This window comes from Eulemur rufifrons, chromosome 23 (assembly GCF_041146395.1).
Source record: "Eulemur rufifrons isolate Redbay chromosome 23, OSU_ERuf_1, whole genome shotgun sequence".
Classification (NCBI taxonomy): Eukaryota; Metazoa; Chordata; class Mammalia; order Primates; family Lemuridae; genus Eulemur; species Eulemur rufifrons.
The window spans coordinates 31,716,750-31,744,635 of NC_091005.1; the positions used below are offsets into that span (position 1 = coordinate 31,716,750).

At 37.3% G+C, this 27,886-nt stretch overlaps 1 protein-coding gene across 2 annotated transcripts; it reads left to right on the plus strand.

Moving 5' to 3' along the window:
• Positions 1-190: 190 nt before the first annotated feature.
• C23H16orf87 (chromosome 23 C16orf87 homolog) lies at positions 191-27,767 on the plus strand. 2 transcript variants are annotated; one of them, XM_069456510.1, is made up of 4 exons: positions 191-339; positions 5,611-5,707; positions 20,801-20,983; positions 27,377-27,767. In XM_069456510.1, the coding sequence occupies exons 1-4, from the start codon at positions 274-276 to the stop codon at positions 27,493-27,495; spliced, it is 465 nt and encodes a 154-aa protein (XP_069312611.1). In that variant the 5' UTR covers positions 191-273; the 3' UTR covers positions 27,496-27,767. The 2 variants fall into 2 exon arrangements, with proteins under 2 accessions (XP_069312611.1, XP_069312612.1); XM_069456511.1 differs by lacking the exon at positions 20,801-20,983.
• Positions 27,768-27,886: the final 119 nt, after the last annotated feature.

A 27,886-nucleotide genomic window follows, 5' to 3' on the forward strand; every position in this document is an offset into this window, starting at 1 on the left:
AGGGCCGGCGGCGTGTGAGGCGCGGGCCGCCGTGGAAGCTCGCGCCGCGGTCCCAAGCAGCCGGCGCCAGGGGCCCGCGGCTCGCCGCCGCCCAGCGCCGCGCCCCGCCCCCTCGGCACGCAGGCCCCGCGCGAGCTCGCGTATGCGCGCTCGTCCCCGCCGGAGCCTCGGTTCGGCCTGCGGGGACGGGGCGGGCGGAGGCCGGGCCGCTGGCGTTCGAGGGAGGGGCCGGAGCCGCCGCCGCCGCCACCGTCGCTGCCGAGGGCGAGGAGCATGTCTGCAACTCGAGCCAAGAAAGTGAAGATGGCCACCAAATCGTGCCCCGAGTGCGACCAACAGGTGGGCGCCGGGGGCCGGGCGCGCTGGGCGGCGGGGCGGGTGCGCGCGGGCGGGCGGCCGTTGCGGGGCGGCAGTTGGCTGTGGAGAGGCCGCCTGGCCGGGGGTCCCGGCGGCCGAGTGATTGCCGGGGAGACCGGGGCCGCAGCCGGCCGGTCCCGCCTGGCGGCGGCCAGACAGGCGAGTCCCTGGGTCCTGTGGTTCGGCCGCGTGGGACGGGGCGTCCGTCGGGACCGTCCGGGGTCGCCTCCGGGTCTCCGGGTGACAGCGGTGGGAGCCTGGGGGCCGCAGCGCAAGCGGACAAGCACGGCCCCTTCTCGCCCCCGTCGGCCCCGGCGAGAGTGCCCGGTGCCCGACTCCGAGTCCAGGCCCTGGCTCCGAAAGCCCCTCCTGCCACGCAGGGTTGCTTTGTTCCCATTTGAGATGTGCACGGTGGATTCCCCCGACACTGTCCCCCCACGACCTGGGCGGACGCTTACATGTGGCAGAAGGGGCCGCAGCGTAATGATTTAAAGTTTCGGTGATTTTCCCCTCAAATGTATTTATTATATTTTTGATGTTGTATAATCGCCAGTCCCGTCTTTACATTGCTTTTAATGGATCATGATTGAATAAGGTCCCCATTGAAGCCTTTCCCTTCTGGGTGTTCCTTCCTCCCCCACCCCTCGCGGTATCCACTGCTATAAATTTGGCATGTCTCTTCTAGATCTTTTAAAACTACATATGTTGTTTCGTGAATTCGAAACGTATATTTTCTACAGTCGAGTTCACGGTGTAATAGTAATTTAAAACATCTCCTTTTAGTGTTTCCTAAGTTCAAGCGTGTCGCGTTCTTTACTAGAATAATAGACGTTCCTCTAAGCCTTACAGTCTAATGAGTTAAAACTCCCTCAATTAAAACCATTCGGAGGGCCCTCATTTCATGCCAACATGCGGATCTGGGTGTGTTTTCAGTCCTTTTCCATTGAGTGACTTTTTAAAAAATGACTATGTTTTTCCGCCCTCTTTCGTTTTTTTTCTGAAATCGAGAGTTATTTGAAATTACTGGAGACATTTTAAATAAGCTGATTTTAGTGTATTCTTTAAGGAGAAATCTTGTAGGTTGATCAAATCTTGTAACAGAAAACATATAACATGTTTTATTCAGTGTCATTTATGGGCAGTTGCAAAAATGCTGATCAGAGAATGGTTGGGCAAGAGTATACTTTACTGAGCTATACCAGTATGCAGTATAAAAACAATTTAGTCATCTTTTCCTAAGTAAAGAGTTTCTTTTTTAACCATTGAACTAAATCTGTTCAATTTTGACAAAATTGGACTTTGTGCTGTAAATATCTTTGCAGGAGACTATTTCAGTGTTAAATTATTTCCACTTATTCCAGTTAATTGTGTAGAAGTATAAGGTTTACATGGTATGCATTACGCATTCTAGTGTCTGTAGGGCTCCAGTCATTGCAAATCCCAACCTTGTTCTAATTGGTGTAAAGCAACCTTTTGGGAAAAGCAACCGGTTTTCAATATCCTAGTTAAAGAAGGAGCAAAGGATAATAAACTTGTAGGAGTCCCTGAAACTCTTCAACAAAACATGATCAGCATTTTACTTGGAAAGATCACATTACTTTTGTCATACCACCCCCGCCCCATATATACATGTTCTTTTGTATGAAGTTGTCTGTGTCTTTGTCTGCTGTGGCTGCCATAACAAAATACCATAGTCTAGGTGGCTTAAACAACAGAAGTGTATTTTCTCTCAGTTCTGGAGGCTGGCAGTCCAAGATCAGGCTGCCAGCATGATTGCTTCTGGTGAGGGCTCTCTTCCTGGCTTGCATCTGGTGTCTTCTCAGTGTGCTCACATGGGAAGGAGAGCTCAGGCTCTCTCCTGCCTCTTGTGAGGATTCACCCTCATGGCTCCGTCGAAACTTAACGCATTGACTGCCACACTGGGAAAAAAAATGTTTCCTTGGGCCCATGGTGTTTTATTACAAAAATAGAATAAAAACTTCAAAACCAAAATGATCCTTTCTAATTTAATGAAAAATTTGTTATTTTTCATTGTTTTCTGTGTTTGAGTTATATGTAATTAAGTGGTGAATATTAATTGTAACAGTAGGAACATCAACAAGTAAGATTTTCACAAACCAACTGCAGTTACATATGCTTCAGTAGGCCCCAGGCTCAAAACTGGCATGAGTTAAGTACAGCTCACGTGGCAGTTACTGTGTTAATTATCTGTCAAAGGCCCCATCTCCAAATACCCTCACACTGAAGGTTAGGACTTAAATATATGAATTTTGGAGGGACACTATTCAGTCCATAGCAAGCTAGTTATATAATTTAATATGTTGGTGTGTTTTGTTCTTTATTCTAAATACTTAGAATATAACATACATGTGGACTAATTAAAACTTGATGATTCTTAAAAGTGATGTTTCTTTTATTAAAAGTAACTGAATTGAAGAAAGTAATAGGTTAATTTTAGCTTTCTGATTATTTAAAAGTATGAGCTTCTTTTAGTTATAAAATAGAAAATAAGTACAGTCCAGAAAGCCATTTTCTAAACAAGATTAGAATACTGCTATGATTCTCAGTTGCCTAAAGAATATCAAATTAGAATTTAGATATAATTTATAAACATAAATGTAAAATTCTTAAAGTTTGATTTCCCCAATTGACTAGATTTACGTATGCTCTGTGTGTGTGTGTGTGTGTGTGTGTGGGTAAATTTAAAAAAACAGGTACAGAAATTAGCAAACAAAGCTGGGAGATTTTCAGACGCTTTATAACCGTCTCCTTTTTAGGCCTCTACTGAAAAGATAGTTCAAAAACATCTAAACCTCAGTGCTTTTCATTTCAAGGAGTTTCACATCCATTAATCACTCAAAATTACTGAGCCATTTTGTGTGCAGTAGTATTTAAGATTCTTGTCAGTTTTCTGGCATTTTTTGTGTATATTTCTGTTTTTGCCTTCATTTTTTAAAAATAGAGCAGCTTTTTTTTCACTTACTGGAAATGTTATGTGACATACAGCGAAACATGTCTGCTATAGGTAATTTTGGTTCTCTTAGCAGTAAAGATTGTAAATGAGTTTTCTGATAATGTGATTATTTTAGAGCTTTTTTAAAATCAGCGAAATGGTATAGCACCAGGATTTTGTTTTTTTTTTTTTTTGGCAGGTTTTTTTTTTAACCTTTTTTACAAACATACAAACAACCTAAATAGCCCTTTCAAGGAATAAATTGATGCACAATAAACCATGAGTAAACAGTACTTTGAATATTTTCTTTCTATTTAAAAATCCTGAAAGTGTAGCATTAGAACCTTTATAACTATTATTTTTAGTATTATCAACTGAAATTTAAAGAAAGTTTAGTGTGTTTAAAATCCAGATTATTCTATAATTGAGATTAATTACTGAGGTTGTCCAACCTATTTCATAATTCTTTTTACAGGATCTGGTTTGTGATGGTAGTTGGCTGGCTTTTTTTCCCCCCAGGGTGGGGGTTGAGAGGAAGGGACTTTTCATTTTAAATAGAACTTAGGAATGAATTAGCTCAGGCACATGGAGGTTTATTAAGCATAGAACACTTTCATTAAGGGATGAAAGTCAACCTATGAATTGAATTAGTCAGTGTTTGTATATTCTGGGTCCCAAAGGCAAACGTCGTACATTTCTCATCTAACTACAGCACTCTGTTAATTCTGGATATGGGTTGATACAATTTTCTTGTATAAAAGACAGAGACCTAAGTTCAAATTTATTGAATTTCAGTAGCTGGAAGAAAATGCTTCCTAATTAGCAAAGGAGCTGTTGAATAAGAACATAATGCTTCTGTGTAATTTTGATAGCATTAATTTAAAACAATTTACATTACTATGGATGCCTTTAGAGATATGTTTAGGTATAAAGGAAATGAGTCAGTGCCTTTGAGCTTGGTTTCTGTGAAGATATGAAATTTTTTTAAATGACAAACATCTATTGTGGGCAGATTTTGCACTATTAAAAAATGTAGCATTATTTTCATGATTTGAAGGGATTTCATCAGCAAGCTGTTAGACATACTTGGAGTTTGATTATTTTTATAGGATCCATTGTTATTTCTCCTAAATACAAGCTAGAGATTCTTTGTTCAGTGTTTTTATTCTAAGAAAAGGAACTCTTCTGCCAGAATTTCATTTTAGCTTAATTAGATCAAGTATTTATAGTCTAGAATATGAAGGGTTCTGTACATACATGGACAAAAAGCTTTATAACTGAACTTCTACATAAACAGAACAGCTGCCAAATGGAATTTATCTTACAAAGAGAATTGCAATTTTCTGACTGTAATTATTTTGTGAGTACTTTTTTGTTGAGATTAATTTCAGGTTTTGGGTGAACATGTCTTGATTCCAAGGTTCATTAACTTTAATATTAGTGAAATGATTATGGATGGAAGTCTAAAAATTTTTTTCAATGTTTTTCAATAATGTTTGTCTTAAGAAATATTTATAGGCTTGAAATGGAGAAGGGAAATTTATGTGTTTTACAAATTTAGAAATAGAAGCCTGAAGAGTTTAAATGTTCAGGTTTAAATGTTCAGCTGAGAATGTAAGATCTCAACTCCTGCTTTTTCCTACATTCTCTTTTGCTTATATCAGTATACTTTTGCTGCTCAAACTTGTTGTAAACTATTCTTTTTTATCAGTGGTAATTGGCACCTTCTCCACTTGTGTTAGAACCCTGAGTTATTTTCATTTCTTCCTACTTTATCACCAGTAGTCAGTTTGGGCCTTAGTGTTATTTTTCCCATCTTTGAAACATGTGGCTTATCTACCTTTTCTCCATTTCCATTTTCACTATTTCAGTGGTCCCTCATAATCTTATACTGGGATTATTAAACTTTAACAACTTCTAACTGCTCTCTTTTCCACTTTGTTCTATACCGTCAACTGCTATCAAACTAACATTTTAGGAAATGACACCTTTTTTTTCCCCTGCATACTTCACCTTGCTTTGACTCTGTTATGGTTTTCTGTTGTTCATCAGCATATGTTTAATACCCACTTATTATTTATGGTGTCAGTATGGTATGCTTTCATGATATTGTTAAGCACTAGGAGAATATGAATATATGACCATATGATAGCCATCTCAATTTATTGTAAGGAATTGGAGTTTAAATAAATATGTGATTCCTACTTCAAGTAATTTATCATTCAAGAAGACTACTTAATCACTGAAAAATTGAATAATAGAAAAATTGTAATAATATATATTTTCTTTTTACTCTACAGGTTCCTGTTGCATGTAAATCATGTCCCTGTGGTTACATATTTATTAGCAGAAAACTGTTAAATGCAAAGCACTCAGAGAAATCACCTCCTTCTGCAGGTAATTGTGAGAATTTAATGCATTTTTATCTTTTTGATATAGAAATGTAAAGTTACTTGTTATAAATTTACTGTTTTTATTTTTTGTTGAAGTTAAAAATTAAATCTATTGAATTGTGTCTTTGGCTTTTATTAGCTGTTGGAATTACCTTATGACATTGGTTTCATGTGCATTTGATTTAAATGTTAACTCTCTTACAGTGTCTATCATGTTTACAACAAATTTTTTTTTATTTTTTTATTTTGAGACAGAGTCTTGCTCTGTCACCCAGGCTAGACTGCTGTGGCATCAGCCTCTAGCTCACAGCAACCTCAAACTCCTGACCTCAAGTGATCCTCCCTCCTTGGTCTCCCGGAGTGCTAGGATTACAGGCATGAGCCACCATGCCCAGCCCTATAACGAATTTTTTATTTTTGGAAGATGGAGAACTATTGAAGAGTTTTAAGCAAGGGAGTGACCTGATCTGATTAAAAAAAACTTTTTTTATTAATAAATAGCTTAAGTAATAATTGACATTGAGTAAATAGGACATATTTAAGGTATACAGTTTGATAAGTTTTGACATATGTATATACCAATCAAACACTATAATCAATATTATGAACATTCATCATTTTTCAAAGTTTTCTAGTTCCCCTTTGCAATCCCTTTTTCTGCTACCCTTACCCCAGGTAACCACTGATCTGCTTTCTGTCACTATTCATATAAGTGAAATCATACAGTATATACTCTTTTTTGCCTGGCTTCTTTCACTGAGCATACTTATTTAAGATTGAGCCTCGTTGTATGTATCAATAAGAGCTCATTCCTTTTTATTGCTTAGTAGTACTCTTTGTGTGGCTGTGCCCTGACTTGATTATCCATTCTCCTGTTGATGGACATTTGAATTTTTTCTCTCACAATGTTGGTAAAATTTCCAACAACTTGAAAGGTTTTTTTTTTTTTCACTTAGTGAAAGTAGAAAAATATAACTTCGTTTTGGCATGAATATAATTTTTAGGCATATTGATTTTTTTTTTTTACAAGTACCTGATTGAGAATATCTAAAAAATAATTTTCTTTGAACTTGTTGCTTTCCCATTAACGTAGACAAATTGAATTTATTCAGTAGATATATTTATTAAAAGAAAATTTGTTACTCATTGCTTAAAATCAGAACTTCATACAGTGGTGATCTCAAAATTACAGTAGATTGATTATAAATGCACAGGGAGCATCTGGTGTATGCTGGGCGCTATTCTAAGCCTTGGGCATAAAGCAATGGCTCTATAACCAAGGCATCTTAACTGCTGTCATGGAACTGACATTCTTGTGGGCAGGAGACAGACAGTGAGCAAATACACAGGGCAAATACCACCTTGTAATAAATGTCTTGTAGGAAATTAAAATAGGGTCCTGTCCTAGCAAGTGACTGGAAGGCTACTTTTGATTAGGTCTCTTTGAGGAGATGACATTTAAATTGAGCCTCTGTAGGGAGAAGGGGCTAGCCATGATAAGATCAGGGAGAACATTCCTGACAGGTGGAAATAGCAAATGCAAAAGTTCTAGGCTGGACAAAGTTCTGTATATTTTAGCAACAAAAAAGACCACTGTGATTTCAGTACAGACAGTGAGAGCAGGGAGTCGAAAATGAGTTCAGAGGGATAAGCAGGGACCAGATTATATTATATAAGGCTTTGTAAGCCAGAATAAGAAGTTTGGATTTTGTTTGTAAAATGTAGGGAGAAAATATCTCTGAGATGGGGTGGAGTGAGGGGAAGATGACATGCTTTGATATGAGTTTTAGAAAGATCATTCTGACTGCTGTGTAGAGAATAGTTGGTGGGAGTACAGAGATGGAAGTGGGCTATTGCAGTAGGTTAACTGAGTGAGGATGCTGGGTTAGACAAAGAGTGGTTATAGTAGTAGGTGATTCAAGAAGTCTTTCATTTATGTCTGATAGGTCTATTTATCTTAGGTCTATGTAGAAGTGGCAAGAAAGTGGTTTAATTACATGTCTGTCTCAGTTTCAGTTTGCTGCCTTTTCATCTTGAGGATGAACTTAACTCATTAGTTCATAAAGGCTGTTGCTTTATTGGCCATGTAGGATTCATCCAGAGAGCTGTTAATAATGGCTCACACCTGTAATCCTAGCACTCTGGGAGGCTGAGTTGGGAGGATTGCTTGAGGCCAGGAGTTCGAGACCAGTTTGGGCAATAGTGAGATGCCATCTCTACAAAAAATAGAGCATGGTGGTACGTGCCTGTAGTCCCAGCTCCTAGGGAGGCTGAGGCAGGAGGATCACTTGAGCCCAGGAGTTTGAGGTTGCAGTTAGCTATGATGATGCCACTGCCCTCGAGCAGGAGTGACAGAGTGAGACTGTGTCTTTAAAACAAACAAAAAATGGATTCCTGGATCTTACTCCTGAGAGTTTGGTTTAGTTACGGGAACCCTGGAATGATGACTCATTCAATAGCTATTTCGGGGTGGCATGTTAGCTCAGTGCTGAGTCTCCAAAAATGAGTAAGACATGATCCCTTCCCTTAGTAAGACTCTGTGTATGTGTGTGTCTGTGTGTTTATTCAGCAAGTGTTTTTGAGCTTCTAGTATGTACCAACGATTCAGGTGAGAAATGAGGTAAGAAACCCAGCAAAGAAAGAAAGGACAGAAGATACACGTGTTAACAAGTCAGAACCAGTTGAACCAGAGGGAAGAATTTAGAATGGTTCTCAGAGTTCTAACTGGGATTGCTGGTTAGAAAGGGAAAGTGAACTTTGACGGAAAGATGAATTTAATTTTGGATATAATTGTGAAACATTATCCTTGTGGATTTTTTTTTTTTTCCAATTGGACATATAGTCTGAAGCTCAGAGAATAGCTTAGTTGCAGATAAAACTTTTGAGCTGTCAGTGAACAGATGTTAGTTGACATCATGGAAAATGGATGAGCATGTGCTGGAGAGTTGATAGGGTGGAAGAGGAGGAGTTCAGGCAGTAAACTGGCAAACACCGATCTCACAGGCAGGTCAGGTCAACTGAGAAGTAGTGTCAGCTGTAGGAGAAAAACCAACAGAGAGTGGTGTTATGTAAGTCATGACAATAAGTGAGTTCTAAGAAGTAAGTCATTATTATTTTACATTTATAGTTTCCTGCGGTTCTCTTCTATAATAAGAGTGGCCTTTTAACCTTCAAGTGAAGATGAAACATTGAAGCCTACAAATCCCAGGAGGAGGAGGAAGAACCAGCAAAAGAAACAGAAAGGAAGGAGAAACATTAGGAATAGACTGTGCCATAGAAACCACAGGAGGGCCGGGTGCAGTGGCTCACACCTGTAATCCTAGCACTCTGGGAGGCTGAGGTGGGAGGATCGCTTGAGCTCAGGAATTCAAGACCAGCCTGAGCAAGAGTGAGACCCCATCTCTACTAAAAATGGAAAAATTAGCCAGGCATCATGGCAAGGGCCTGTAGTCCCAGCTACTTGGTAGGCTGATGAGGGAGGATCCCTTGAGCCCAGGAGTTTGAGGTTATAGTGAGCTATGATGATGCCACTGCACCCTACCCAGGGCAAGAAAGTGAGACTCTTATCTCAGGAAAAAGAAAAAAAAAAAAAAAGAAACCACAGGAGGAAAAGATTTTAAGGAGAGGGTTAAGAGAATTCAAGGCTTGGAAGGCTGGGAGTGGTGGCTCACGCCTGTAATCCTAGCACTCTCGGAGGCCGAGGCGGAAGGATCACTCGAGGTCAGGAGTTCGAGGCCAGCCTGAGCAAGAGCGAGACCCCATCTCTACTAAAAATAGAAAGAGATTATATGAACAACTAAAAATATATATAGAAAAAATTAGCCGGGCATGGTGGCACATGCCTGTAGTCCCAGCTACTCGGGAGGCTGAGGCAGGAGGATCGCTTGAGCCCAGGAGTTTGAGGTTGCTGTGAACTAGGCTGACACCACGGCACGCTAGCCTGGGCAACACAGTGAGACTCTGTCTCAAAAAAAAAAAAAAGAAAAAAAGGCTTGGAAAATAGTTTGGTAGAGTACAGACAACGGGGCAGAAGACCTACTTTGGATTCAAATTCTGTCACTGTCTAAGCAAGCTAATTAACCTCCATGAATAACTGCTGTCTGCTTGCGTTAGAGTATTGAATTGCAGGTGAAGTACATATGAAAACCTCTAACACGTGCAAAGCTTGGTACGTTTATATAGGTACTAAGTAAATACCCATTTTTACAATTAAATTTCTTAAAAGTAGGATTTGCCTTGGATAATCCATAGTATGTAGGGAACTGGAAGAGAATAATTTTAAGGTCATTACGGTTTATCAACTACTCAATGAATATTGTCAAATCTAGAACATATCAGTTTTAAGGAAAGTATATTAGCAGAGAATTTATATAAGAAGAAATTAAAGTAGATAATATATATCTGGAAGATAATCAACTTTACTAATAATCAGGGAAATGCAGTTCAAATGAAATACGATTCTTTTTTGCCCACAGTCTGACAAAAGTAAAGAATTTCTGAGTGCTTTTATGAGTATGGCCAAATGGGTACTTTCATACTCACTGTTGGGAACATAAATTGACATAGCCTTTTTGGAGAACAGTCTTATAGTAGTTGTTAAAAGTTTTAAATGCACAGCATAACCTACAATCTAGAATTTTTTAATCGATAAGTATGCAGCCTAGGGAGCCTAATTGTTTATATACACAAAGAAATATTTACTAGGATTTTCAAGGCAACACTTTATAATGGCAAAAGGTTGTTAATAAGGTAGATATCATCAGTAGGGGAATGGTTAAAGTGGGGTACATCTTTTAGAGAACAGTGTGTGCTCGTTAGAAAGAATGATGCAGACTTTTATGTACCCACGTGGAAAGATCTCTAAAACACTTGTTTTTTTTTTGTTTGTTTTTTTTTTGTTGTTGGAGACAGAGTCTCACTCTGTTGCCCGGGCTAGAGTGCCATGGTGTCAGCCTACCTCACAGCAACCTCAAACTCCTGGGCTCAAGCAATCCTCCTGCCTCAGCCTCCCAAGTAGCTGGGACTACAGACATGCGCCACCATGCCCGGCTAATTTTTTCTATATATATTTTTAGTTGTTCAGCTAATTTCTTTCTATTTTTAGTAGAGATGGGGTCTTGCTCTTGCTCAGGCTGGTCTCGAACTCCTGAGCTCAAACCATCCACCCGCCTCGGCCTCCCAGAGTGCTAGGATTACAGGTATGAGCCACCACGCCCAGCCTTAAAACATTTGTTAATTTAAGAAAAAATACAAAACAATATCTGCAGTATGAGCTCATTTGTTTTTAAAACCCCACAAAATGGTTTCCACATGTAGTACTAATCACTAAATACATAAATGCTTAGATGGATAGCTATATAATAAGCATGAAATCAAGGAAGACTTTTGTTTTCATAATTAAACATTTAAAAAAGAATCATCATTAAAACTCAAATTGTACTTATTCATTTTAAAACTAAAATCAAAGCTATAAAAGATGTAAATTTCAATGGGTTGAAACCTCTTATACACATTTGGTGACATGCAGGAGCAAAGGAATCTGTTACATTGAATAGATTAGGTATGAATTGTTTAAAATTCATGTTTTTCGTATATACTAATCATCTTTATATCTTCATTACATACATAGAAATAGGGAGATGTTAGACTAGAACTATATAGCACTTAGTCTCACTGAAATATGTATAAATAAATAGACTTGTAGAAATTAAGAAATTTTTAAAAGTTTAAATTTAATTTTCGTGAGAGCAAGAGATGAGTGTTACTAGTAAAGCTGTGTTAGGAAATGTTCACTATTTTGTACGAGTACCTAGAACCTCAAGGCAATTAATTATTTTTGACTCCTTTCCAAGTGAGTTAGGCGTGCATTGTTTCTATCTTTTTTTTTTGTATGAATTGGAAAAAAGTTTTTTAAAATCAGCTTTCTTGGCCAGGCGCGGTGGCTCACGCCTGTAATCCTAGCACTGTGGGAGGCCGAGGTGGGCGGATTGTTTGAGCTCAGGAGTTCGAGACCAGCCTGAACAAGAGCGAGACCCCGTCTCTACTAAAAATAGAAAGAGATTATCTGGACAACTAAAAATATATATAGAAAAAATTAGCCAGGCATGGTGAACGCATGCCTGCAGTCCCAGCTACTCGGGAGGCTGAGGCAGGAGGATCGCTTGAGCCCAGGAGTTTGAGGTTGCTGTGAGCTAGGCTGATGCCATGGCACTGTAGCTGGGGCAACAAAGTGAGACTCTGTCTCAAAAAAAAAAAAATTAATTAGTTAATTAAATAAATAAAAAGTAGCCTTGAAATTAAGCTTAAAATGGTGAATTTGAAGAAATTTCTTTAAAGGAAGGATTAAAGAAAATATTGTAATTCCTAAAATTGAGGGTATCTGTAATGAGCATCAAACCTTGAACACTTCAGTAGTTATCTAATCAGTATTTGGTCAATCACGAAATACTGAGAAAAGCATTAGTCAACTCAGTTTGTTCCAAATCTTTAAATTAGGTTTTCTGATGGGGGGTTCCAAATAGTTAGTGACATCAATGATGCCATTTTGCATTTAGTAACTATGGTTATCTCTTTGTCCTCTTTAAATTTTTAATTGTAAAAACTATGGAATGAAAAGTAAACTGAAATTCTAAATGAAATACTAGTTTATAAAAGAACTTTCTCTAAAGGTAAGAAAAAAAAAAAAAAGGCCGGGCGCGGTGGCTCACGCCTGTAATCCTAGCACTCTGGGAGGCCGAGGTGGGCGGATCGTTTGAGCTCAGGAGTTCGAGACCAGCCTGAGCAAGAGCGAGACCCCATCTCTACTAAAAATAGAAAGAAATTATATGGACAGCTAAAAATATATACAGAAAAAATTAGCCGGGCGTGGTGGTGCATGCCTGTAGTCCCAGCTACTCGGGAGGCTGAGACAGGAGGATTGCTTGAGCCCAGGAGTTTGAGGTTGCTGTGAGCTAGGCTGATGCCACGGCACTCACTCTAGCCTGGGCAACAGAGTGAGACTCTGTCTCAAAAAAAAAAAAAGAAAAAAAGATTATAGATAGTAGGAAATTGGAATTGCTTATTAGCATTTTAACTATATTTCTCAGTGGTTTTAAGCTTTAGGGTACGCATGGTCAAACAAATAAACAACCTCTCTGTTTTTTATTGGGAGAAGGAAAAAAGAGAAAAAAACCTAAACTTAACTTTCAAATTATTCTCCAAGATAAGCAAAGGCTGATGAGCAAAGAAGTCTATAAATTTGCTTTTAGTTAAGGGGGAAAATGGAGAAATGATTATCACCTGTACCTTTATAAAGCAAAAGTGATTGAATATTGGTTCAGTAGTTAAATAGTCCTCAACACTGAATGGCGTGACAGTGGAGGTTTGGTTTTGTTATTTCAGAATGCATTTTTCCCTACATGTTAATTGTGTAAAAGGGCTATACATTTATACATGGAACATGGCGATTTTTAGTTTTTCTTCTGCGTTCTGATAAAAAAAAAAATGCATACCTTTACCTTTGAGCCTGAACTTTTAGACTCTTAATCACATAGTTTATGTAATGATATCTATTGATATATTCATCTTTCTCACACATTTTTGTAGTCCTCTGACTTCTAATTAAGACTGATTGGTTTTAGGTCTACTGCATAGCTGTCAGATTAGATTTCTTTCCATTATACTCCCAGGATAATCCCACTCTTTCTTATATACTCTGTTCTTTTTAACCCATGTGTTTTTATTTTTGGAACAACTTTCCCAGAAATTGTTTCATACCTAGAAAAAAGTTTTCAGAAAAGATAAGTGCTGCTACATTGCCTATCTTCCACTGTGGAGAATGTCTTTAGTTTGCATGCAGACTTTAAGGTTGTTCTCATTCTTCCTTGGCACTCCGTGGATCTTTTCCATCTGAAAGCTCAAATCTTCAACTCAGGGCAGTTTTTTTATCCATTATTCCTTTTTCCTTATTCCTCTTTTCTTTTCATTCTGGTATGCTTATTGGATGATATGTCAGGATTGCATTCCACAGAAACTAACACCGTATGGGACAAAAAGTTTGCTTTCCCTGTTTAGTAAAGAACGGTGAAGATAGGCAGTGTACGACTAGTGGCTCATGATGTCATCAAGGACCTAGTCTCTTCTCTTTCTTCCATCCTAAGAAGATGTGGCTTTCGTGTGGCAGCTGTTGTACCTCTGGGCATCTCATAAGTGTTGCAAGAAGGAAGAAGAGGGCAGGACAAAGGAGCATGCCAGCCATGCTTATTCCCTTGAAAAAAATCTTTCTGGAACCCTTACCCACTTCCATTTACGTGTCATTGGCCAGAGCTAGATTTCATGCCACCTCATCTACAGGAGAGTCTTGAGGATGTATATATATTAATATTTTAGTTGGACACATTGTGCTCTTTAACAGAACAAGATTCTGTTCTTGATGAAGAGGGCGAGAATGAATATTAAGTAGATAATTAGCAGTTCTAGCATAGATATGTATTAGATTTCTTGGATCTTTCCTTCATTTCTCTTTCTTTCTATCACATTGTTTTTGTCCTTTTGCTTTGTTCCAGGAAATTTTTTTAATTTCCCTTTCTAGATCTGTAATCAGACATGTCCATTAATCATTTAGCTTATCTTTAGCACTTTCACTTTAGTAGCCTGAGTTTTCTAATTTCTTCTATTTCATAGAATCCTCTTTTTTTCATATTTTTATTGTGGTAAAATACATAAAATTTACTATTTTAACCATTTTTAACCATACAGTTTAGTGGCATTAAGTACATTCATATTATATACTTAACCATCACCATCCATCTCTAAAACTCTTTATCTTTCCAGACTGTAACTCTGAACCCAGTAAACAATGACTTCCCATTCCATCTCTCCCTTGCCCTAGACAACCACCATTCGACTTTCTGTGTCTGTGAATTTCACTACTCTAGGTACCTCATATAAGTGGAATTATACAATATTTGTCCTTTTGTGTCTGGCTTATTTCACTCAGCACAATGTCTTGGAGATGTCATTTATGTTGAAACAATGCATGAGGATTTCCTTTTGAAGGTTGAATAATATTCCACTGTACGTATATACCACATTTTGTTCACTTACCCATGGACACTTGGGTTGCTTTCACCTTTTGTCTATTGTGAATCATGCTGCTATGAACATGGGTTAGGTGTAAAATAATCTGTTCAAGTCCCTGCTTTCATTTCTTTTAGCTATATGAACAGAAGTGGAATTGCTGGATCACATGGTAATTCTATTTTTTCTTTTTTGAGGAATCACCGTACTGTTTTCCACAGCAGCTGTACCATTTTACATTTCCACTAGCAATGTACAAAGGTTCCAGTTTCTCCACATCCTTGCCAACATTTGTTTTCTGTTTTTGTTTTGATTTGCTTTTTATAATTTCCTAATGAGTATGAAGTGGTATCTTGCTGTGGTTTTGATTTGCATTTTCCTGTTGATTAGTGATATTGAACATCTTTTCTGTGCTCACTGGCCAGTTGTGTATCTTATTCATATTTGGAGAAATGTCTGTTCAAGTCCTTTGCCCATTCTTGAATCAGATGGTTTGTTGTTGATTTGTTAAAGTTCTTTATATATTCTGAATATTAATCTCTTATCTGATAATTTGCATATATTTTCTCCCACTCCACATATTGCCTTTTCACTCTGTTGATAGTGTCCTTTGATGCACAAGATTTTTAAATTTTGATGAAGTCCATTTTGTCTTTTGTTGCTTGTGCTTTTGATGTCATATCCAAGAAATTATTCCCAAAATCCAGTGCCATGAAGATTTCCCATTATGTTTTTAAGAGTTTTATAGTTTTAGCTGCTATATTTAAAGGTTTGATTCAGTTTGAGTTAATTTTTGTGTATGCTGTAAAGTAAGGGCACAGCATTGTTATTTTGCATGTGGATACTGAGTTTTCCCATTATGACTTGTTGAAAATAATGTCCTTTTTTCCTTGAATTGTCTTGGGCTCTTACTGAAAATCCTTTGACCACGTATGTGAGTATTTATTTCTTCGCTCTATATTTTATTCTTTTGGTCTATATATTTGTCTTTATGTCAGTACCATACTGTTTTGACTATTGTTAGCTTTGTAGTAAGTTTTGAAGTCAGAAAGTGTGAGACCTCCAACTTTGTACTTTTTCAAGATTGTTTTTGCTATTCCCTTGAGATTCCATATGAACTTTAGGATGGATTTTTCTATTTCTGCAAAAGAATCTTATTATTATTATTATTATTATTATTTTGAGACAGCATCTCACTCTGTTGCCCGGGCTAGAGTGCCGTGGCATCAGCCTAGCTCACAACAACCTCAAACTCCTGGGCTCAAGCGATCCTCCTGCCTTAGCCTCCCGAGTAGCTGGGATTATAGGCATGTGCCACCATGCCCGGCTAATTTTTTCTTATATATATTTTTAGCTGTCCGACTAATTTCTTTCTATTTTTAGTAGAGACGGGGTCTCGCTCTTGCTCAGGCTGGTCTCGAACTCCTGAGCTCAAACAATCTGCCCGCCTCGGCCTCCCAGAATGCTAGGATTACAGGCGTGAGCCACCGCGCCCAGCCAGAATCTTACCCTTAATTGTATAATCTCGTTATAGATCTCTCAAAGTATGCACTGGAATGTTTTAAATTTTTTTTCTTGTTTCCTTAGCTACCTTTGTTCTTCCTGTTTTATCTTGGTCCTTGTCTCTCATGCTTTTTATTTGCCTCGTATGTCTGGTAATCGTTAATTGCCTGTTGATATTTATAGAAAACTTGCATGAATATCCTATATTGTTTTAAAGGTCTGTTTTGACAATAGATCTCTTTAGTGAGTTTAGAGGCAGGTTTTTATATGTAAATTAGGTGAGCAGGCAGGACACTGGTAAATTCCCTTATTGCCAAAAGAGGGAAGGCTTCATTCTGGGGCAGAATGTGAAATTTCTTTTCTTTTCTTTTCTTTTTCTTTTTCTTTTTCTTTTTCTTTTGAGACAGAATCTCACTGTGTTGCCCGGTCTAGAGTGCCATGGCATTAGCCTAGCTCACAGCAACCTCAAACTCCTAGGCTCAAGTGATCCTCCTGCCTCAGCCTCCCAAGTAGCTGGGACTACAGGCATGTGCCACCATGCCTGGCTAATTTTTTCTGTATATTTTTAGTTGTCTGGTTAATTTCTTTCTTTTTTTTAGTAGGGATGGAGTCTCACTCTTGCTCAGGCTGGTCTCGAACTCCTGACCTCGAGCTATCCTCCTACCTCGGCCTCCCAGAGTACTAGGATTACAGGCGTGAGCCACCGCTCCCGGCCTGAAATTTCTTATATTTTTATTCTTATGAGGAACTGCCTTTTTCCCGTGTTATGGAGGCTTAAAGGTCTCTTTCACATTGCTCTGTTTCCTGAGAGCTTTACTTCCTTATGTCAGTTGTTCTGTTTACATAGACCCAGCTGTTCTGCAGTAGTCCTGTAGTTATTCTGATGATCACCCAGTGGCCTGCTCTCCCTGGCATTATCTTTGGGATTCCTTTGGGAAGAACAGCTCTACCTTCTACAGGAGCCATCAGTTATTCCTGTTTTGGAAGATAGTTTCTTCTATTCTGGTTTCCTATTTCAGCTTGCCAGTTGCCTGAAATCCTATAACTTTGGATAATTAATAATACCTTTTCCTTGTTTCCAGCACTACAGATATATTTACCTTTTTCCCCTTCCTCTTTTCCCATGTTTCTTTTCATTTCAGTGGGATTTTGAGGTCATGAGATAAATGTGTGTATGCTCAGGCTGATTTTATTTATTCAGCAGTACTTAATATGTGTAGGTAACATTCTAGATTCTGTGAATGAGATAGACAAAGGAGTCCCAACTTTGATAAAGCTTATATTTTGACGGGGGAGACATTGAACATACAAATAAAATATAACAGATTATCACAGGAGGAGTGGATTATAGGAGCTAACTTGGGCTGGGAGATTGAGAACAGGTGACCTATAATAAACTGATATTTGAAGGGAAAAAAACCTGTCTCACGAAGAACCTTGGAAAGAGCTCTAGGCAGAAGGGTTAGCAGATATGTAGACTCCAGCAGAGTGAGGAGTTCGTTTATTAAAGGAAGGTCACGTCTGGTGTGTAGTAAACAAAGTGGTGAGTGGTATGAAATGAGATTGGAGAAAGAGGCAAATGCCAGATCTAATGGGGGCTTGTCCTTGGTAAGGAATTTTGACTGTATTCTAAATACAATGAAAAGCTTATGAAAGGCTTTATTTAGAAAGGAAATATGCAATTTTGATTTTCTTTTTAAAGATAATATTGGCTGCTATGTAGAGAATGGGTTTGGCTAGGATGTTGCCTGTGGAGATGGAAATAAATGAAGAGATTATGGGTATATGGGTACAAGGAGTATCTGTGGACCTTTGTCATGGTATAAGAAGCAAGGTGAACCACAAATGACAACAAGTTATTTGGCTTGTGCAAGTGGTTGATAAAATCTAATATGATGAATGGTGGAGGAGGAGCAGATTTGGGAGAGGTAAAATCAAGGGTTATTTTTTGATATGCTTGTGAGACGTTCAAGTGATGTTGTCAGGTAGGTCTGTAGAGCTTAGGGAAGAGACCAGAGCAGAAGGTGAAAACTTTGGAGCCATCGTAACAATAGTGTTTGATGCTGCGGGTCTATGAGATTATGTAAGCGAGGTATAAGAGAAGACGGTTCAGGGCAAAGCCTTGGGGCTTTAATATTAGATTGGGAAAGCACCTGGGAACACAGCAAAGGTGGTAAGAGGAATGGCTGGTGAGATGGAGGAAACCGGGAGAGCCTGAAAATCAAGTGAAGAGATAATTTCAAGAAAGCAGTAGTCATCTTTGTTGAATATGAGAGATGGTGTAAGATGATAAAAAGTGAGATGTCTATTGAATTTTATGACAGAGGTTTTTATTTTTATTTATTTATTTTGAGACAAAGTCTCGCTCTGTTGCCTGGGCTAGAGTGAGTGCCGTGGCATCAGCCTAACTCACAGCAACCTCAAACTCCTGGGCTCGAGCGATCCTCCTGCCTCAGCCTTCCGAGTAGCTGGGACTACAGGCATGCACCACCATGCCGGGCTAATTTTTTCTATATATATTTTTAGTTGTCCATATAATTTCTTTCTATTTTTAGTAGAGATGGGGTCTCGCTCTTGTTCAGGCTGGTATCGAACTCCTGAGCTCAAACTATCCACCCGCCTCGGCCTCCCAGAGTGCTAGGATTACAGGCGTGAGCCACCGCGCCTGCCCATAAGTATTTCTTTATATGTTTCTAAAAGACCTTTAAAATCATAAACACAATACCATTATAACATAAACAACAATGATTTCCTAATGTCAAATATCTAACTGGTATTCAAATTTTCAGTTTTCTCATAAATTAAAATTTTTAAGAACAGATTTGAAATAAAGTCACAGATCGAAAATGGGTGATAACTTTTTTTTAGCTCTCTTTTTATCTATTATTTTCTCTTTTTTCCCTTGCAAGTTACATATTGAAAAAACTGCATCACCTGTTGATTTGTTTGTGCCATTTGTATACCTTTGGTGTAGGTTAACACATTCCTTGAATGACTTCTGTTTTTCCTATAAATTGTAAGTCGGATCTAAGGGCTGAAGAGATTGCATTTTTTGTTTGTTTGTTTTTCAAAACTACTTACTTAATAGGGCAGTGATGTGTACGTCTTTCAGGAGGCACTTAACGTCTGCTTATCTCTCTTTTAGTGATGTTAGCAGCTATCAATGTTTAATGCTTAGATCCTTTATTTCATTGCAGGTTGAAAGTGGTGATCCTCTGATTCTGTCATTCCTTCTTCATTTATTAGCTTTAATAATTCTAAAATGGGAAAATTATCTTCATCTGCCCTTTGGTTACCCAGTGAGTGGTACAGTTCAAATAGAAAAAGCAGGATAAATGCTTTGTTCTTTCCCTTTAAGTTTTCAAAATTGTGAGTTGGTTCTTTAGCATCTTTCTATGGTGGCCAAGGAGTTTTTGTTTTTAGTGTCGTAAACTTGTATGTTTTATATGTTTCAATCTTGTTTTTTATCAGTGCTCAAATTCTCCAATAATAATCAGTGGGAGTTTCTTCAAGTGAGCCCTTCAGTCTTTTAACAAGACCCCGGTTGTTTTTGATAACTTTCTTGCAATCTGGAATAATTAAGTGTTCTTGTGTCATCTGGTATATGTCTAATCTGAAAACTAGAATTAACTAATTGTTCAAGGATATGGTATTTAGAGATAACTATTACTATTTTACCTTTTTCTTTCTTTCAGTAGCCTGTTAAGCATAGTTTATAGTCTTTCATATTGTTTCTTTCCATTCCTGGGATATGACTTTTCCTACTTGTTATGTCCTTTTACCACTGTGATTTTAGGCATTTGGGGAATTCTCTTTCTTGCTTTTGAGTTCAGGTATGTACTAAAGCAGGGTGTTTTGTTTTTGTTTTGGTTTTTTAAACTAACTGTCTTAGCCAACATTGATTTTTTTTTAGAGTGGGAGAGGTGGCTTCTTGCATGAATTAAATCACTATATTTAGTAAAGTTCCCTTATTGCTCTTCCATTTATGGAACAATGTGCTCTTACATCAGAAATTACCTCATCTGTGGCTAAAGTGAAAACTTGCTCGCTTCCTTAGTGTTTCTATATTTTCTGTGGATGCTTTCTGTTTTTTATTGTAACCTTAATACATTATAGCTATCATTTTGCTTCTGCATATTTGACATATTTCAATCTTTAACTCAAGTAGGGGGCAAAAAGGAACAGAAATTTTTTTCTGATTCCTACTTCAACACTTTAAGCTTGGAAACAGGAAAAAGGCAGAAAGGTTGCTGGGGAATTGTGTGAACTTGTAGGGGCTGAAATTTAAGCTGCCAAATGAAGAAACTTTCCTTCTCTTTGAAGATTCCTTCTCGTGTTACATTGATCTGAATTCTGTTGAATTTCTTTTTTCTCATATGTGGGTGTGGGGGACATACATGTTATGGCTGTAGTTTTATAAAATATGCCAGGGACCATACTCTAGTGCTACTTAGAAAGAAAAAAGGAAGACGATGAGAACTTGGGCAAACAGTTCTTGCTAAGCCCTAAAATATATCACTTTTATTCATCCATACAGAAAACAAGCATGAGGCCAAGAGGAGGCGAACAGAGAGAGTTAGGAGAGAGAAGATAAATTCTACAGTAAATAAAGATTTAGAAAACAGAAAGAGATCTCGAAGTAACAGCCATTCAGATCATATCAGACGAGGAAGAGGAAGACCTAAAAGTGCATCTGCCAAAAAACATGAGGAAGAAAGAGGTATGAATAAATCTAAGCAGTTTTTTTTTTTCAAGTATTAAATTGATCTGGGATCTTAATTAGATAGTACTAAAGAAAAAGTGGAGGCATGGAGCTCCTGGACTTAAAATCACAACTCATATTGGTTTGAAAGCATTTCCTCTATGGTAGATGCTTATTTTTTAAAAAAATCACAGACATTTAATTCTTATTGGAAACTTAAAGGCTTAAATTAGGTAAAATTCACCTTGCTATAATTTGATGGTAGTAGAGTTCTGAGATAATTTATATATGACATCCTAGAGAAGCCTGTTAAGAATGATTGTACTTTTTTTTTTTTTTTAAAGACAAGACTGATTTCCTTTAAGACTCAGTTAAGTTTCAAACTGTTAATACTATAAGTGTAAAAAATTTACTGTTGAAAGTGTTCTTGCTGAATTTTTAAATTGCTCTTTGGGAGATTTCTGTGCTTCCTACTTTGAGGCAGCTTTTGCATAGTTAGTTGAATTCTTCTTGGTCCAAAGTATATTTCTCCTTACTGGTCTTGTCCTTTCTTCTGATAAGTAACGTGTCTACCAATAACTTATTTGTAGCCATTAACTAAAAGTTCACCTTCTCTTTTTCTTTGATTTATGCATCTTTTAAAAAACTTACTATGGAAAATTTCAACATACATAAGAATAGGGAGGACAGTGTAATAAATCCCTGTATACCTATGAATATCTTTTTAAAATTGGGATTGTCAAGCCAGTAATCAATGAAAAAAAGGGATAGTTGCTTTTTATTATTCTTTAAAACCTCTGTCCAAATGATTTCATCTTCATCAAAATGCATTTATAGTTTCTCACATTATTTGTGAGGTATGCTTTGCTTTTTCAGATAGTCAGTCTTAAGTACTCAAGGTGCTTTCTGTATAAATGTAAATTTATCTTATTTTAGACATTGAGAATTTTCTACATGTTCACCATTTCTGTCTGCTTTGTGTGCTTTTATGTGAATAAAGTTACTGCTGTAAGAGAAAACAACTTCACTGGTGCAGCTGTCCTTGTCAAAGTTACAGGTGTCTTAATATTGTATGGCTAGAGGAATAAGGTTTGAATAATAACCTTGTTATATTTGGCTGTATTCTGTAAAGGCTGTACTGAGGTACTCCTTATTCCTTGGGTACTTTTACTGCTGTTTTTCTTTCCTTGTATTATGCTCTTCCAGAGGGTTTGAATCGTTTGTTCAATTTGAATGTGCTTCCCTAATGATAGGATGATCAGAAAACCTATGCCAAAGACTATTTTAGAAAGAAAACTGGGTAAAGAAAAGTCTACAGAGAAAAAAGAAAAGAAAGAAATACTGCTTGGCCCGGAAAACAGAGCATTCTTTCCAGTTGAAGTAAAGGGAATGTAACTGAAAGAACAGAGAAGGAAGGCTTTGTTAGTGGGTAAAGGAGATGAAAAAACAGATGATGACAGTCTTTTAGTTGGGGCAATGAACTCTATATAGTTGTACTAGGACTCTATATATCGCAGGCTTGAATTTTTATTTCATAACTTCAGAAAAGCTATAAATATTTATAAATTTTTTCAGGCATTTTCTGTTTATCACAGAAACATTTTAAGAAAGCTATTTCTAGAGTAAGGTATGCTTTTAATAGTTTATTTGCTTTTGATACAAATTGCAGGAAGTTCCTCAAAGCGATTTTTATAGCACAAACTGGAATCTTTTAATGCAGAACGGGGGCGGGGGCGGGGGCGGGGGGCAGGGTGTCAGCAAACTTTTTGTGAAGAGCCAGATAGTAAATATTTTAGGCTCTGTGGGCTCTACTGTCTCTGTCACAGCTACCCAGCTTTGTTGTTGTAGCTGGAAGGCAGCCATCAACAGTATGTAAATGAACGGGCATGGCTGTGCTCCAGTAGGACTTTATAGCAACACATGGTTGGCCAGATTTGGCACGTGGTCTGTAGTTTGCCAATCTTTGACATAAACCGTGTTCTCAAAATATAATATGGATAGGAACTACAGACTTGTGAAATGTCAATATATTTTAGAATAGATTTCTTTGATAAGCTTCTTAAAGTGCTAAATAGCTGTTTAGTTTGATTATATTTATTGATTCCCTGCTGTTAGGGCACTTGAAAAATTTGAAGCAAGGTTTAACTTTAACATACAAATTAAGGAAAACCTGACAGTGTATTTTAAAAAATAAAACTTTTAAAAATTGACTTGTTTTTTATTTTGAAAAAGCATAGAAAAAAGGAAGAATGGAAAAGGAAAGCTTCTTAGACATCTAGGTAGTAATGTAGTTCTATAAAATCGTAAAAACAAATCATTAAAGAAGAATTTGGGGGCCGGGCGCAGTGGCTCACGCCTGTAATCCTAGCACTCTGGGAGGCCTAGGTGGGAGGATCGCTCAAGGTCAGGAGTTTGAGACCAGCCTGAGCAAGAGTGAGACCCCGTCTCTTCTAAAAATAGAAAAATTAGCCGGGCGTGGTGGCACCTGTAGTCCCAGCTACTTGGCAGTCAGGAGAATCACCTGAGCCCAGGAGTTTGAGGTTGCTGTGAGCTAGGCTGATGCCACAGCACTCTAGGCCAGGCGACAGAGCGAGACTCCATCTCAAAAAAAAAAAAGAAAAAGAATTTTTGGTTGATCTAATATAAAGTCTCCATTTTATGTGTTGGGAGTATTACTATTCTGGATATTATAATGTAGGGGTGATATTTTGACTGATTAGTATATGTGAGGCTATTCTGAATATCATATTAAGGAACTTAAGAATGAGTTAGACTTTAAGTTAAAGTTGGTGGATTGAATAAACACATACAACTCTTCACCCTCCCAAAATCCTAGTAAAATGACAAGGGATTTCTTAAAAAGTGTAAAATCCCACAAGGACAAGGAATGGGAGAAGCAAATTTCTGAGAAGTAACTGCTTCAGCAGATCTACGAAAGCTAAATCATAAAATCCTGTGGGGAAATGTAAAAAAGAAACTGATTTTTATTACACAACTACCTAAAAGTCACAAATTTTTGTATAAGTTATGTCTGGAAGTAGAGGAGAAGATAAGGCTAAAAACAGGAAGATTATTTGAAAGTGTGTTTATGAATAGCCTAGCAGGGTGGTTTACCTCACCCTGTACCCCTCAAGTTTATCCTTTGAAAAGGATAAGATAAAACAGGGTATCTGGTCTAGGGAACACCAGGCATCTTTTGAGGGCGGGGATACTCCCTATATTAAGATTAGGAAGACTAGATGAAAATTAGACATGGTAAATACTGAGTTTTCTTGAGTTAGGCTTATGTCTTCCAGGTAAAAGAGATTGGAAATGCCTTCTCTAGGGAATCTGAAGGGCCTAAGAGAAAAGGCCTGAAATAAAAATACTTTCAGTAGGGATTTCAGAGAGAAATGGCATCAGATCATCCTAATATGATGACCACAGTCAAGATCCATATATGTGTACGTGCTTCAAAAGTCAGCTTTTTAAATCATACTCCTAAATATGAGCATATTGCCAAGTATTACCCAGACAGCTGGAAGAAAGTGTCTAGTAAGGCTAAGACCAAATCAACAGGAGAAAAAAAGTAACTTGGAAAAAACAAGTTTTTGCAGTGAGAAGAAAATCATTAAAAGTATCATTAATATCTTGGCCAGGCATAGTGGCTCACGCCTGTAATCCTAGTACTTTGGGAGGCTGACCTGGGAGGATCACTTGAGGCCAGGAGTTTAAGACGAGCCTGAGCAAGAACAAGACCCCCATCTCTACAAAAATAGAAAAATTAATCGGGCATGGTGGTATGCACTTATAAGTCCCAGCTACTTGGGAGGCTGAGGTGGGAGGATTGCTTGAGCCCAGGAGTTGGAGTTGGCAGTGAACTATGATGATGCCACTGCACTCTAGCTAACCCAGGAGACAGAGCAAGACTCTGTCTCAAAAAATAGAATAGAATTGAATAAAATCTTTAGTAAAAGAGAATAGTGTAATCATGAAGTGAGAACAAGATAATATTTAAAAGGAAATGGCAGAAATTAAAAAGGCACCTGGAAAACGAACTTTAAAATATGCACACAAAAAACCCCCAAAACTTACATGATTCACAGAAATGGAAAACTTTAATAGAAGGCTTAAAGATAAAATTGAAGAAAGGTTCCAGAAGATATAACAATTTGAAAAGAGATGAAAAAATAGAATAGAAAAGATAAGAAATTTAGAGGACTAGTCTGAGGTCTTATCTATAAATAATTGAATTTTCAGGTAAAGAACATAGAAGATGGAGAAGGAAGTCATCAAATAGTTCAAGGAATTATCCCAAATCTGAAGGACATTGAGTTTCCATGTTAAAAGGGCCCCCAAAATTCCCAGCCCAATGGATGGTTAAAAATAGAAATTACACCAAAGCATACGATCATATCTCATATCTCTCCAGTTAAAGAGAAAATCCTTAAGGTTTTCAGGGGAAAAAAGAAAGGAGTCAAAATGGTATTGGAATTAATACAATGGAATACTCCCTAGCAAGGAACAGACTACTGATACGTGAACAGTGTCAATTAATTTCAAAAACACATTGAGCAAAAAAAACTAGACACAAAGATTTATATGAAGTTTAAGAACATACAAAATGAATCTATGGCACTAGAAATCAGAACAGTGATTGCTGGTGGGGGTGGGGAGGGATTGACTGGAAAGAAGTATGAAGAGTTTTCTGGAGTGAAGGAAATTTTCTGTATCCTGATTGTGATATGGGCTACATGGGTGTACACGTTTGTCAGAACTCATCCAATTGTACGTTTAAAGGATCTGTATATTCCACTGTACGTAAATTTAGCAATAATTTTAAAAATAACTGTGAAAAAGGGGTTTTCCACAGTGGCACCGGTAGTCAGAAGACAATTTATTGCCGTCACAATTCTAAGGGAAAACCTACAAGTCTTTACTCAACAAAACTATGAATTAGTGTGAAGCTAGACTAAAGATACTTTCTGACATTCAGGGTGTCAAAAAATTTGCTACCCATACTCCTTTTCTCAGGAATCTGATACAAGCAAGTTACATGCCAGCAAAATGAAGAAGTAAACCAAGAAAGTATCCTCAGATACGGGACAGGGAGGATCCAACTGAGGAGAGAGATGAGAATCTCTAGCATAATGTTGAAGAAAGAGCACAAGATATTGTACAGTGGGCCTAGCAAGCAACCATTTCATATTGGACCAGGTTGGAAGACTTGGAAAGATTTCTTCAAGAAGATAAAATTGATAAAAATACCAATATGTGTAAACATCCTGAAAGAAGATTTATTCAACTGGGACAGAGTTTGGGTTAAATTAGAAATGAAAACTAAGCAAATAAAAAAAAAAAAAAAGAAAATCATATCAGGGAAAACAATTTACAGGGAAAGTGAAATCACTTCTCTTACTCGTAATGTAAACATTGAAAATTGATGTTACTGAAATTGTGATTTATTAATAAGATGAGGGAGGGGATGGGCAGAGTGTGGTGTGGGCAAGAGATACAAAACAATATAATCCTAATTTTCAATGGTGGAAAGTGAATTAATAATGCCTAAAAATCAAGAAGTAGCATCTTATAAAAATGTTGCTTAGAGATAGGTTTGTTTTTGTAAAAACAAAAAGGAGCAACTGAAAATAAAAGTAGTTATTAGAAAAATAGTACTTGCATTTGGAGAATAGGAAATGTACATGGGGAAAAGGACTTCTGTTTTTTGTGTTAAGTTTTAAAAGATGATTGGACTCTAAATTATATGCATGTTTAAATTTGATTAAAATGTCAAAACAAAATAAACAAAAACAGAATCATAGAGCCTGAAAAAAGAATTTGGAAGAATATGCATAATTGTGATTCTAGCTGACTTGTGAGATAATAGGTGATTTTTATTTTCTTTTTCTTTTCAAATTTTCTACAATGAACTTGGATTACATTTGTAATCAGGAGGTGATAAATAGAAATAAATGTTAGTTATTATTTCCTGTAGCAGGGCTAAGGAGAAGATGTTAATACATTTGTAAAGTCACAATTGGTGTTGCGACAGGACCACCTTCATTTTGATTGAGCCAGTGAGCTCATGCTAGTGAGGAGAAAGAAATACATGAGATTCTTACAGAAATGATGTAGCTATTAGAGTGTGTGTGTAAAGAAATATAATAGTCTCCATTTAGTGTTTATTTCAATAATTCCTTTGTGTAATTTTTTAAAAAAAATTTCAGTTCAATAGCATAGTACTTTACAACATTTAATGTACATTGTAGTATTATTTATAATACTGTCATTTAAAGAAATACTTGAAAGCTTAAAAAAAATTTAAATTTTGGCTGCAAAGATTCCAAAGGAAAAACAAAAACAAAAAAAGAAAAGTTTAAATTTACTGCATCTACTGCCTTTATATTAAGCTTTCCCTTTTTCTTTTAACAGAGAAACAAGAAAAGGAAATTGACATCTATGCTAACCTCTCTGATGAAAAGGCTTTTGTGTTTTCAGTCGCCTTGGCAGAAATAAATAGAAAAATTATCAATCAAAGACTTATCCTCTGATACTTGTCTGCAAAATCTGTTGAAACTTTCTTCAGGATTACATCAGCAAATTCTGAAACACTTATGGACTCTCAGGAGCATTCCGACTGCATCAATAAATAAGGGCCATTGATTTTTTCCCCCTATTGTTTAGCCTGTGCCACACTTTGGGAGCAAAGTTGTAGGCTTGGTGGACTGTTCTGGGATTTCCTTGTTTACCAAGGAGTATTGTCAGTGTTTTGTGTTTGGGATATAAGTAAGTGTATATATATTAAAAAAAAATGCTGGATGGATGTTAAAAGATAAAAAGGGTTAGGGGTGGGGTGGAAGTATGAAAACTAGGGACGTAAAATGCTTGATAGTTTTGAGGTTTGCCACCAGAGATGCAATATTTTAAATACTGTCAGAGTGA

Excerpts from the sequence above, each read along its gene's own strand:
- C23H16orf87 (XM_069456510.1), top strand. The coding sequence starts at position 274 with ATGTCTGCAACTCGAGCCAAGAAAGTGAAGATGGCCACCAAATCGTGC. Across the intron at positions 340-5,610 it reads GCCCCGAGTGCGACCAACAG|GTTCCTGTTGCATGTAAATC; the intron begins GTGGGCGCCGGG and ends TTTACTCTACAG. Across the intron at positions 5,708-20,800 it reads GAAATCACCTCCTTCTGCAG|AAAACAAGCATGAGGCCAAG; the intron begins GTAATTGTGAGA and ends TCATCCATACAG.